At 40.6% G+C, this 14219-nt stretch overlaps 1 protein-coding gene across 1 annotated transcript in view; it reads right to left on the reverse strand.

Annotated features, from left to right (window-relative positions):
- The window catches only part of EYA2 (EYA transcriptional coactivator and phosphatase 2), a 53671-nt gene extending 44984 nt beyond the window's left edge, over positions 1-8687 (reverse strand). Inside the window, exons 1-4 of the mRNA XM_010083175.1 lie at positions 8572-8687; positions 4822-4870; positions 4073-4215; positions 1117-1233 (exon numbers count right to left, since the gene is read on the reverse strand). Coding sequence (XP_010081477.1) covers positions 1117-1233; positions 4073-4215; positions 4822-4870; positions 8572-8680 — 418 coding nt within the window. The 5' untranslated portion in view covers positions 8681-8687. The remainder of the gene's footprint in view (positions 1-1116; positions 1234-4072; positions 4216-4821; positions 4871-8571) is intronic.
- Between the last annotated feature and the right edge of the window lie 5532 nt (positions 8688-14219).

A 14219-nucleotide genomic window follows, 5' to 3' on the forward strand; every position in this document is an offset into this window, starting at 1 on the left:
AAGCAAAGTGAGAGACTTGAGCTCTCTCCCCTTCCATCACGTCCACTAGAACCTGGGAAAGCTATGCAGTTCCTCTTTGGTTTTCCAACCTTTGGAAAACCTCAGCGGGAAGGATCAAGTCAAGGCAGAGCTTTACTCTCGTGTGTATTTGCCTTCCCTCCCCTCTTTTTTCCCCTCCCCACTTTCTTCTCCAGTGAAACAGCCTCTCGGAGAGCTCATGTTCATCTGGTACAGATTCTACTTCTCAGAAAAACCTGTGGTTCAGGTTTCTGACCAACAGCACCAAAATACTCAAAGAAATAAAATACCATGCTAGAAATTGGCTAAAGGGAATCACAAATGGAATTCCACAATTTTCATTTACTTTACACTTCTTGGCAATTTAGATTTAAACCCTTTCATGAATTTCTTGGACTTGGAAAGTCAACATTCAATCTCCTGAGAGCTGGTGTTTATCATACAGCTTCTCAAACGGAAAAAAGAGCTTTAAGTTCTATTTTTACAAATAAAAGTATATTTTGGCCTTCCTGGTAATTAATGATATTGGTACTTTAGGAGTTAAAACAGGCAGATGTATCTTAGCAGGTATCAGTTATGTCTTTACAGTAAAAAAAATTTTTTAGAATCTTGATTTATCAGCTTTTAAAAAAAAAAAAATCCACGGAGAGAATATACAGCAGTTTAACCACAGGGCAGTTTTTTCAGGACAGCATAAGGCAGAAGCATAATACTAACAGTGTTGTTTGCATGAAGTGTAAAACCACCTTTGTTTTGCTTCCACTCAGAATCTAGGAATTCACACTAACACGATCCCAGGTATGCAGTCACAAAATTAATTTAAAACAAAAAAAAACAGTTTCTGCAGAAGGCCGAAGCTTATATTGATCACATGTGAAGTTCTTCTAGGGTATACTAGTGCTCAGTCCAGTACCTCGGCCAGAAATTAACTCCTTGATGAGCAAAACAGATCTATGAAGACTTACCCCCTTCCCTATCCTGACTGCCCATACCCAAGCTTTTCATTGTAATTGCAAAAGAAGAATAATTCATCTTACGTGGGGGCACAGGATTCTGACTTTTCATAGCAGCCCCTGCAAGGCACCAAACTGTACTCACTATGCATCTGGTACGTGTACGGTGCTTGTCCGGCGGTTGGGGTGCTGAAGCTGGATCCATAGCTAAGAAATCCACTCTGTCCTGGAGAATGGCTCAGACTGTCCTCTGTTTTGATGCCTTTGGGGCATATAGTAGGAACCAAGAGCAGAACATGAGTGCTTGTCATACAAAGGTGTAAAAAAGCAAGTTTAGGAATTAACAATTTTTCAGCTAGATTTTAACCTAATAAACTTTTTTTCCCCCTACACTTTCTTATATTTAATTATCTGCATTACCCAAACAGGACTTTTACATAACAGAGTCAAGTAAATTCATCACAAACAGTATTTGAGTCAGCTACATCCTGTATCCACACCCAAATGAACTTTTGCTAAGATGGGTAAACAACCATGAATAATATTTTTTTCAAAAACAATTTCTGAACAAATAGTTTTGTTTTATAATTAAACAAACGCATTGACTCATGAACTTTCTGAATGGTTATCAGATGCAAGCAATGATTAACAGAGCAACAGGACCTTTGGCAAAATAACCTCAGGACTTCTCAATAGAGTTATTTTTTACTTGCATTGTATTTTCAGCTTTGGTAGCAAAATATTTATTGGCAAGTCATACAGGAGAGTTATCATCTATTCAGTTAGATATAACATACAGTTCAGGAACTATAGGTAAGCCCTGAAGCCACAAATCTTTTCATTACTAAAATCAGGCAATTAAACTGACAATTTACAAGGGGAACAGCAATAGCTGAATTAAACATTGCAAGATTAAACCTTTGCTGGTAGTGAAAGGGGTTGATATTTTATTCTGAGATGCTATCGAGATTGTACAGCTGTATTATTAAAACAAGCAGCTGAAAGGTAGGTCTCATTGTGAACCCTCTGGGCATGATCTTTTCCTCCTTTGCATGCCTATTTGCACAAAACAAAAAGTGGCCATTGGACACACCCTGAGTGTTGGGACTAAACAAAGACCCTCTTGGTGTTCTGGCCTTGAATTTATACACTTCCCAGGCTGTTGTCATCTTTTAGCACTTGTAGGCAAACTCGCCAAAAGACAAGTCGAATTCCTGTGACTTTCACCAAACATGCTGTTTTCTAACTTAATGACTCTTAAAAGCAACAAGTCTGCATTCACTCAGGCTGGGAATAAGTCCTCCTAAATAATGTTTTCTCTAATAAAAATCACTTCTTTTAGCTTTAGGTGAGAATAACTGCAATGCAATTTGAGTACACGTTAGCAACAAGATGACAATGCTGCATTGTGAGACGCAGGAAGCTTATCTGGACAGTGAATGAACATGTGTTGCTGCAAGCGTCCGGCTCCATTACTGCTGGGGAAGCAAAGGGATTTGCGAGTGCGCGCAGAGAAGCCGCTTTTCATAACATCCCATGCTTTTCAATTACATCAGTGCTCCGCATGCGAGCACTCAACCTACCCCAGCTACAATTAATCTTCAGCGAATGGGCCTTTTTGGAAGCCTAAAAATTGTTGTCAGACAGCGAAATAACTTAGCACCAAATTAATTTCCACACAATGTTCTGTTTTGTCTAGAAACTGGCTGAGTTTTATTTTTGTGCCTAAAAACAATACTGCTTCATTGTTCTTGGTTGTCAGCCAGGTGGAGTTTTTCATATGCTGTGTTGAGTATCTTAGAGAGGGTATATGGGCTGGGGGAGGGAAATAAGTGTTCAAGGATGCTAAGAGGTCATCCGCAGGATTTATAAGCAGCATATGGGTCTGACACATGTATGCCCTAAAGACTCTAGGCAGTAGCAAATGGCTCTACTTTCACCTGCTCTAACAGGACAACTGTTCAGAGTTTGCCTTGGAAATCAGCCAGCTGATGCAAACACACAAGTAGCTCCAGGAAAGGGTCTCAAAATATTCCTCTCATCATCCTGGTAGAGCTTCAGCTCTGTCAAGCCCATTTCCCTGGCCTTATAGACCATTGCATTGAATTTCTCTTCAGTAAAAGCCTTGTCAATGGCTGTATAAAAGCTTCTTGTTGGGAAGGGATACCATATTTGCCAAGCAAAAGAAGGTGTTTAAGAGCAGAAGAGAAAGCAGGAGCGGAAACTTAAAATTAAGCCATTTTCATGCTCCAAGACTCAGCACTCATAGGATCAGCTGGGAATAAAAAGCCCAAAGCTTTCTGTTACAAGAATTGTACATAAGAAAGAGTCTCTTTGGTCTTTAAGAGTGGAAAGACCTTCCCAGTTCCCTCAAGAGCTCAGTGTTTCCATGCAGAGCTTTAAGACACACTTAACACTCGGTTTACCAGGCATTCCCCTATCAGGAGTGCTGGTTTAATTAGTCCCCTGCCTGAATCCCCCAGCTGCTCCTGCCCAGCACCCCCTCCCCACAGCTGCTGGCAAGGTTGTGCAGGAAAGAGCGAACAAAGCTGATTAGGGTTAGAAATGTCTACTGCACCATTTAAATATGAAGAGTCTTCCATAACCTAAGTACTCTGTATCATTTCACCCATGCCTTATTTTGCTCTGTGCCTTGGTTCTTCTGTAATAATACACAAAAAGTTTTTCTTAAAGCAGCACGTACTATTGAAACTCCAGGAAGAATCAAGTAAGGCAAAGTGCAGTTTACCTAAATATCATATTTACTGCAGAAGACTTTGCCTTAGCAGTGAGTCATGTGAACACTCACCAGCTACTATTCCTACTGAATCTGAGTTTCTCATGCTGTCTCATATCCTCCTACTGACTGACTCCAAACTCAACTAGTTTGTAAGATCATAACCCTGGATATCAAGAGCTGATAGATAGTTCAAAAGTAATCCTAACATTTTTAACAAAGTCAGATTTTTCCTCTAAGCCAAAGAAGAGAACATTGCCAAGACAGAAATAACCTTTCGCTCTAAAGCTTCAGACTTCAAATACATTTTACTAGGAGCAAGAGGAAGATGTCCTCAAAGGTAACATGACCTCAGAGTACTCACTGTAGGATGGTATGCCATAGGGCTGCCCTGGAGGAGGATATGCAGTGTACGCAGCAGCCTGCTGGATTCCCGCGCTGTACTGAGTCTGTCCATACGTTGCCATTGTCGGGAAAGACGGGACTGCCACTATGTGGGGATAATGTCTATTCAGAACAAGAACACAGAAGGTCTAAGGCAATAGTACATGATCTTCTAGAGCATATGTAGAACACTTCTAGACATTTTGATTAAATAATATCCAAAGTATGATGGTGAATATTTTAGGAACTCGGAATTGACTAGACTGGGGCAAAAGTTTGTTTCAGTGTATGGCTCCTGATATGAGCTATTAAGATTAAGCTACCTAAATGCATGGGGACTTTAAGACTGTGCAAAATATGTGAAAGTTAAAAAAAAAAAATCAACACTGTTCATTTTCATGTTTCATTTTGAGTTTGCCAAACAACAGAGTGTCATGGGAAACCTCTGTCATTTCAACATATTCCTCTGTGGTCACTCATAAACACAACATTCAAACTGATAAGGTTTGGATTCCCAGGGGTACAAAAGTACAGTGCACAAACCTCAAACCTTCTTTCAATCCATATCTAACAAGATTAAGAACTGGTTACTTCACTGGGCCAGAGACATGCAGGGGAACAGGTGGATGGGCTTAAGGCGAATGCTTTTGAAGGTGACAGAAGTCTGCACAAGATGGCTGTTCAGCGAAACACAGTTTTTAAATTACAGCACTTGGCACAAGCACTCACTTTGTGGAGTACAGATGGAGAGGACACTGTGGTGCTGCTTTGCTGCTGCCTGGAAAACAAAATTAAAGGGTCTTTGATTTTCATCATATTCTTTTCTATGGTCAAACTGATACCACTATTTTTACCACTGCTGGTTTGAGAAAAATATACAGGAATTAGAAGACTTTGTTTTCAGTGAATGTCCACAAACTGAAGTAGGCAAGAAAGTTATTCTCCATTCAACAACAAATATAGATTTCGTTTTTAACTGAGGGTGATACTGACTGATTGAGCTACCAGTTTCTTCTTCTCATGGGACTGATATCAGTCATGAAAGTGGGCTTTGGTGGGATGAGTCATATGCTACAGGCTATAAAAGCAATTACTATGATTATTGAATAAGTAGCTCACTGCACTTTTTGCCCTGTTGCTTTTTTTGGTAATCTCCTAGACCATGACTCACTTTATTTAATATTCATTAAAATATACAAAATCTAAATAAAGATTAAAAATACAACACAGTAAATCTCACTCTTGAATTTTTTGGGTTAACTATAATCTACCTTATCAGCCTGCCAGCAATCAAAACATTAAACCAGTAGAAAATGTATCACACAGGTTACACTTGCAGGATGCCTTCCAATGTACCAAACAGTTGTGTCCTGCAAAACTACTAAAGAAAAATGTGCCACCATCTTTATTTAGGGATAAATTTAGGTTTAATTAATTAAATTTTTAAAAAATCTAAATTAAAACCTGCAAGTTGCCTGCGTTGTACTGAAAACATCATACCTAAATGCCACCATGAGTATTATGTAGGTTGCCTCCATAATGCCATCCAAATTTTGCTTCTTGGTTCCTGGCTGGAGCCGTTAGATGTTATTACAGCACTATAAATGCGAAAACACCCTCACAATCATCAGTAATGACATTAGGCACAACAGGTTCAGCCTCTCTATCTGCTGGCTGCATTAATGAACACACCAGAATAACTGCACACAGCTTCTCCATGCAGGCAGAACATCAAGCATCATGTTTTCTGCTGACAGCAGCACCACCATCCTTGCCATTGGCTGCTGGCTTCTATAGTGCAATTTGTTACACAGGAGAGGAAATATCACCCAATCTCACGCAGAAGATGATCTCTCAGCTGCAGGTGCACACGCTGGGTGGAAAGGGAGATCGCTGCCGTGCTCCTGACGCCTGTGCATTGCTACCGCCAGGCAGGAAACATCTGCAGTGCTGTCCCATGCATTGACAGGGGCATACTCACAATGCTGTAGATGGATTATCTTCAGGACGAAGTTGTACAAAACAGAATCACTTAATTTGTTCAGCCATTTGTACGTTGGTGGACAAGCTGTCCCCCAGTTCTGCCAGAGCTCCCCCTCTGGCTGAGTATACCTCCAAAACACTGCAGAAGGGCAAATATCACTGCCATGACCCCCTTGTGTCCTCTTCCAGGGTCCTCTGCAGACACTACGTGCTCTGAGCACTGACTCGTTTGCAAAGGACAGCATGTCGGGGAGGGATGGTGCAACCTATAGAGCCCTAATCACTAACAGAATCACCCTGATCACTGACAGAAATAAAACCATGAGGACTTCATGCTTTTACAACCCTGAAACACCTTAGAAAAGTAAAACCCACCAGCAATCCTGCCTTAGTTCCTCTATCTATAAAATGGGGAAAACAGTAACCTATTTCCCAAGCAACAGGCAGAGAGGTTTAGTTTAAAAAAAAAAAATTAAAAAATTGACAAAGGATAGTGTTATACAAATGTACGCATTCATTTACACACACAGATATAGAAAAAAAGATTGCTTTTAAATCCAAAGCTGGGCTTACCTGACTCACCTTCAAATTCACTATGAAAAATTTGCTTTGACTTACCTGAAAGTAAAAAAAGAAGTTTAGAAAATTAGATTTTTAGATTGTGAAAACAAAAACTATACCATTTCTGTCACACTGTTCCTCATGACCAAAAAGAATTGCACTGAAGAAATATACTTTTTTAGTTTTCATTCACTTAATCCATAATGTCTTTTGCATTTGAAAAACAGCAGAACAGACATTTTTCTGTTTGAAATATATTACATCTTCAAAATTTTTAAAGATGTAAGTTCAGAGTAAATATGTTTGCCAAGAATGCCAAATGGGGATTTACTGTGTGTGAATATGCAATACGCAACTGTCATTGCCAAAAAAAGGCAAATTAAACCTACATGTGTTTCTACCCAAAAGTGTAGGATTATAGGCAAAACGGGCATTTGAAAATTATACTGCTGTAATTGCACATCTCATGATAAACACCCATGAAACAGCAGGCCAGACGTCTACATAGACATCCACATAAAAAAGTATTGCAACTAGACTTGTTAAAATTAAAACTATATGGTAATACAGAGCATACATTTGTTTGCACTTATTGCATTAAAAGCTCTGGCAGTCCAAGGCTTGACAAACACAGAAGTGTTTTTGGGTTCTCCAAATTAACAAGAAGTATTTTCAAGAGAAAGAGCAAAACCTTAGTAGCACAGGAGATCATTCTGTAGAAAAACCACCATAATATTTCTATAAAAAAAGTATCAACATAATCTGTCACTAGCAAACTGGTGTCCAACAGTGCAAGTGCTATGTTGGCTCTTATTCATATCGCATAATAACCAATAGTTCCTGCAACAAGAAGTTTACAAAATGATGTACTTAAAAATAATTTCTAGCTCTAATCTTTTCTGCAAACACATACATTTAAAATAATGTTTCCTTTAGACTGTTATCCCTTCAACTGCTCTTGTAAATAGGCAGTCATGATGTACGTGATTTAATTATGCAATTTCTAATGCCTTAGCAAACATGCAAGCAAAACATTTCCTTGTCTTCTAAGAGCCTATAAATGAAGGGTTAAACATACTACTAAAACATAATAGCCAGTGCCTTTTGCTAACTCCCCTCCAACAGGAAGGCTGACAGATCCTGACCGCAGCAAACAATAGCTGGGATTGTACTAGCAAGAACTAGTTCAGCTGCATCACTTGCCAATAATTTTTTTAGCAGATTTAACATTCTTCTGTTTCCTTGACTTGAACAGTGTGATGGGGGGTGAGGGGGGGAAGGAGGAGAGCAGATAAATTTCCATCAGAGCCTCAACCACTGAAAGAATTTGTCCTTGGTACCTGCCAAATATGAAACTTCAGACCAGAGGCCAGCAGACCTAACCTTTTGGAAATGATAGCAATGATCTCAGAGCAATGCAAATTGGGGCACGGGGCTGCTTTGGAAACACATTTTCTGGCTGCACGATACGCTGCCGGGCCTGGGAGCTACCATGCTCCCCACCCCAACAGCAGCAGCACAGCCACTGAAGCACAAGGCTCACATCCGTGCCCACCACTGGGGCTCTAGAGGGATCCAAACAAGAACTAACAGCTCTACACAACTGCGATTGTTCCAGTGGAGCAAACATATACACGCACATGTGCATATGTATGCACCTACTATACACAGATAAACATCTACACAGAAAACATTTCAATTCTATTTGCATTCAAACCATTGCTGAACTAAAGGATTCAGCCACAACTGGAGCATCTACCAAAAAAAAACCAACTCAAAAATCCCAGTTGCTCACTATACCATAGAACTAATTTTCAGAAGCAGAGGCCTTGCATGTGGCCAGTTCCCTTTAGTTACGTGTGTGTATATATATATACACACACACACATAAATTACATTAAAGTCAGTAAACAGTAAGCAAAAGAGGCAGCCTACCTTCTATGTCATCTGGAGCCGTGGCATAAATATTGGAAAGGTTAAGCTTCAGTCTGTCAGGGCACTCTGTATTTACAGTCAGGCTGGGTGATATCACTAGATCTAGCATTTCCTTATACCTGAAGGAAAACAAAGGAAAAATATAATTTATTCATTAATTATGCATGCTTACTAATGATTCAATTTTTTTCCCTAAGAGTATAAATATTAAAGCTGATTACCTAAACCCAGGCTTCATATAAATTCCACATAATAACATTCACTAAAGTTTTCATCAAAGGAAAATACTGAATTAAAATTAAGTACTTGCTACCTTGGAGATTACACCCATCTGACTAATGCTTTCCCTTTCTTCCTGGATTTTGCCATACAAAATCTACGTTTCTGTATCTCTACTATGCTATCAGAGCAAGAATGTACACACCAGTGTCCAGTGAGGCTCTAGAACAGATTATTAAGGGCTGAAAATGAAGTTGAGGGCAGTTAACAGCATTATCTAGTCTTACAAGATAATAACGTTAGTACTGGTTATAGGATCAGTTTTCCAGGAGACATGTAAACCAGATACCTAACTACGATGTCCTGACCATTAGGTGGCAGTGACACAAGGACAGTCCCTCATACGATTTAACCAAAAATATATAGGACCCAAGTCTCCAAAGAAAAACATAATTGTTTGTGTGCACATACGACCTGCACTATAATGAAAGCTTACAAACTCTGCAAGAAAACAAGACTAGCATAAAAATCAGTGTTGCTTTGCAGCTGGAAGATCTTTGGTGCTAGTGGGCCTCAAAGGGCTCCACCTTCAGATGTGTCCCTGCAATAGGAGCACAACTCCTGCCTCCCCCTCCCTTCCATAGACACAGACACTAAAGCACTGCAAGACAGAAGGGAAAATGCAGGTGCATAGGGGCCACCAATCGCGCCCACAACCAGTGCTGATGCTACCAACTGCATGGAAATGCAACATGGAGTCAGATTTATTCAAGGATACAAACAAGAGTCCCTAACTGTAAAAATACCTCCCTAAGTGACTCAGTCTAATGGCAGAGACAAATCAGCAATCCAGGATCCCTGACCTAACCCTACACAAAACACAGCCCGTGAGAAACTTTACTCAGTCCTGACAGCACTGGAGCAAGTTATGCTCCAAACTGGAAAAACATACATGCATCTGCTTCATAGGCAGTCTCAGGCACAGGGGATGCAGGCAGATGCCTCGGAGCCACAGCCCATCAGGCAGTAAGCAATGGTCATGGCCCTTCTACACACTTTGCTTATGCCAGAAGAAAAAGAGATTCTTCTCCTGAAACGGCCAATCTCTCACTGGTACAGCCAGGCTGCCACAGAGAAATGGGTCAGGAGGGCTTCGGTGGTGCTTACTTCTCAGTGGGGATGAACAAGGTCTCTCCTACAAGCAACTATGGCTCCTAAGGGTCTCTTAAAAGCAGCAGGCAGGGCAGGCGCTCTTTTCCCAGAGGAGTTACTTTATTTGAATCCATTGGCACCAAATTAAAATTTGTTTGCATGCCTGAGAAGGCAGGGTTCAGTTTTATACCAGGTTTTCCTTTCCACTGTAAGCAATGTCCAATTTTTTTCTCCCTTATGTTGTTAATGCTATACCTGAACCGAGGAAAAGCACTGCTGTCCCAGATCCTGTCAAGCTGGGGATGTTCTACATTGTTTCTCAGATAACACATGCCCTCCAGCATAATCCAAAACCCCATCATTCATGACACCGCCCAGACTGTTGCCAAGTGACTGGGAGCAGATGTTTAAAGGGAAATGATCTTTTATAATGATTAATGCACTTTAATTACATCATTGTTCAGAGATTTCATTAGCTACTCTCTGACTGATGATTTTTCTATTGGTTTTGTTCTCTTCACTTTTATATTCACAAAGTCACATCACACTTCCCCTGTATTTGTTCTCAAACATTTTCCAGGTTTTTTTTTTTCAGTTTACATCTTTCTTTTAGAGTATGTATTATTAGTTGCATGTACAAACAGGTAACTTTTCACAGAAACGCCTGTCTGGTTGTGCATGTCACATATGCGTTTGGGTTGTTAGTGGCTTTGCCTGCTTCGCACACACCATTTACTGATTTGCTCACGTGCATTTCTCACTTATGTACTTCTTCACAAAAATTTCTGAAATTCCAGTTTTAGCAATGGCAATCTACAGAAAATCTTCAGTAAAATAATGGAAATGGGATGGTATTTAACACAGTAAACCACACACTGGAGTGCAGACGATAAAAATATCAGGTCTTTGTTTGCTCGCTTTTTAGGGAAAAAACAGTTTCTGGCTTAAGTAATGTACAGTAAATCAGTAATAAGGTTTGCTGAATATGAGCTTTTATTAAAACCAGTGATGGCAGCATCTAGTATGTTGGGCTGACAGGCATCTGGAAGAGCTTTTGGCTTCTGTAATTAAGGAGAACCTTGTGTGAATTTGGTGCTCAGCTTTTCCATTAGGATCCTCTACACAAAAACCAATATTTTGCCCTGAAAGTTGGCCCACAAAATCTCTGCCAAGAACAGAAACCTTTCTCTTTACTAATGTTTAGGAAGGAAAAAAGAAAAATAAGAGGTTTTTTCAGTCATTCTGAAGCTAGGAATGCCAAATTAAACATTTTAAGGTTTCACATTTTTAATCAAGGTGTTGGGGTAACCTACAAATCACATTTTCTTTTACAATGATGTTTTGAAGGCAGCGATTCCAGACTCCAACTCAAAACACTCAAACGCGTGCTGAAGATCAAACTACCGAGTGATCTCATCACATCTCTCTGCAGCAAAGTACTAAAAGATGGGCGTAAGTGTAATGCCAAAGCGCTACCCAGTGTGCGGAGTCAGTGAGGCACTCTGGATGCTGATGGTGATGAGAACTGGATGGTTAATATTTTGAAAGGATGAAACAGGAAACCACCATGGCATTGGGGGCAGATGAAACCACACCACAGCTCTGCTTAGCACTTCTGAAAGGTCAGAAGGCACCAGCAAGAGATGAAGGAGACTCCTTCCAAAGAGTGGACGTCTGCTAGCTCAGGCATGATTTAAAGCATCTCTCAGTCCGCTCTACCTTGCTTTTGACATCCTCCCCACAACACACTAAAGGCATCATGTCAGGACCACAGGCATTTCCATCCCCACTGTGGAGGCAGCAGACTTGTTCCTGGGAGTCTGCATATTTCACTCATCTCTACTCCATTTCTGGGGTGAGAAGATAGTATTCTGGCTTCAATATGTACAAGTTCATGAAGTGGAACAAATGTTTAAAGCGCACTTCCAGGGCATTTTCAGTAAATAGGACACCTGGATAGTAAGTAGTACTGGGGCAAACTCAGTGGCCAGGTGGCAAGGAGATTTCAGAGGGAAAGTACGCAAAGAAGAGCATTGCCCTGTAATTACAGCTGTCTGTAGGGAGTATTTGAGCAACAAGACGTTGATGGTACAGTTCAGAAAGGACACACCAGGAGTAAGACAGCATGGGGGGGGGAAAAAAAAGCTTGCATGGTTGTAGAAAAATGAGAATGAGCACTGCATCTGCCATCAGTGGAGGAACTGATGAGTTAGGAGGCCCACAGAATAAAGCACATGAGAACCGAAAGACCTGAGTCCTCCCTTTGAGAAAAATCTGCCAGATCCTACAATGGGAAAGGCAAGAAATTGCAAGGGAAATTTGTCCATGAGGGGAGAGGCAAATCTAGAAATGACTCTCCTTGCAACAACCCCATGTAATGATCTTCTCAAGAATTTGTACTTGTATCTGGCTAAAGGCCAAATACAAGCTTAAACCACTATATCTTCCTGAACATATGCACATGCCAACACAGAGCCCTAGGCAGGAATGGTACAAGCCAAGTCCTCTGCTTTCAGCTTTGCTGGGAATGGGAGGAGCAGAGACAGAGATTGCAGCCTAATTGCAAAAGTAACATTTTTGTCTTGCTTCAATTACTTTATCTGGTTTTACTTACTTGATAAACTGTTTTCACCTTTATCCTCAAAAAATGGTGCAGATTACTACACAGAAATCTGCAACTTTGACTCTAGTGCTACTCATAAAAAAGAAGACAGTCTGATTACTCACTTTGTTTCAGAAGTGAATTACTAAAAGGTAACTGCAAAAGAAGTGTGAAGATGGCTTTCTGAATCTCTAATTAAAAAAAAAAAAACAAAACCCCAAACAAACAAAACCCCAATCCTAAAAAGTTTGTCTTTTCTTCATTCCCAAGAAATATGAGATTTGTTGTAATTTTTTTTCTACGTGTAGAATTTTCAAAAGCACCTGCTATGTCTCATTAATTTTAATTGGGAACTAAGAATTCTACTGTTTTAATTCCTTGGGAAGCATGGCAGCTCAGCCAGCTTTGCCAGGAGTAAATGCTTGCAAAATTATGCTCCTCATTTTACTCTGCTCCTGCACAAAAAATCGAATCATTCATAAGCAGGGAAAACACTATTATCTTGTGGCCACCTTCCAGGTGGTATAATAATAGGGAATCTCCCCCACTGAAGATTTTGGCTACTTCTATCCACACGCTTCAAAAGCAGAGGAAAGCGATTTCATTTCCTCTGTCAGTACATTCCTCTGTGCACTGTTAGGACATTTTCTCGCCATTTATAATAGATCCTTTGTTCCTTCCACTTCAAGAACTCAAAAATGCTTCAGCAGGTGAAAACAACACTATTTTCTCTTTTATAATGAATCTTAGCTCATCCACAAGTACATCTGATAGATGTATGCAAGAAAGGCCTGAACAGGCATAAAGTTAAACCTGAGCTGGCACAAATGCTCATGTACAAGACTGACAGTACAGCCACGATGACAAGATATCCTTTCAAGGTGACCTGCAGGTCAGCGTGCCTCAGGCTGTTTATATTCCTGAGAGCTGCCTTTTGCTGACGTAATTGTACAATAAAAGCAGCAGTACTTGTCTGGATTTATCACTGCCCAGCCCATTCCAGACACAAAAAGTAAGAGGACTCATAGTAACACAGCTTGTAGCACAGCATCTGGGGGTGGGGGTACTGTCCTGGTTTTTGGCTGGGACAGAGTTAGCTTTCTTCATAGTAGCTAGTGAGAGGCTGTGTTTTGGATTTGTGCTGAGGAGAAGCGGATCACATACTGATGGTTATAGCTGTTGCCAGGACAGTCAAGGACTTTTCAGCTTCTCTGCTGTGCCCGTGTCTGCAGGGGCAGAAGCTGGGAGGGAGTATGGCCCCAGTTAGTAGCCTAGGATTCGATCTTAAGTTTATGACTGAGACCCAAACTGGCCATTTGTCTATTCCGTATCATGCACATCATGCCCAGTATATACATATATACGTATGCCCTCATATATATATGAGGCTCTGTCCAGAAGTGCTCTCTTTCTGGGTCGGCTCTTTCCATGGGGTCTCTTGCTCCGGGTTATCTCCCTCTGGGTCACCCCTCTCTCAGGGTCATCTCCCTCCCTTGGTCAGATCTCTGTCTCTGATACTTGGGCTCTTATCTCCATTCCTGGAGTACAGTTTTGGGACTATCCCTGCTCTGGGATCATTAGCCAGGAAGAGGAATCACAGCAAATTATTCACTTCACATTACAAAAACAAACTGGTTTGGGTTTACATTAAGATTTTAAAATTCCTTTGCTTTTT

Source organism: Pterocles gutturalis, unplaced genomic scaffold, assembly GCF_000699245.1.
Source record: "Pterocles gutturalis isolate BGI_N339 unplaced genomic scaffold, ASM69924v1 scaffold23385, whole genome shotgun sequence".
Taxonomy (NCBI): Eukaryota; Metazoa; Chordata; class Aves; order Pterocliformes; family Pteroclidae; genus Pterocles; species Pterocles gutturalis.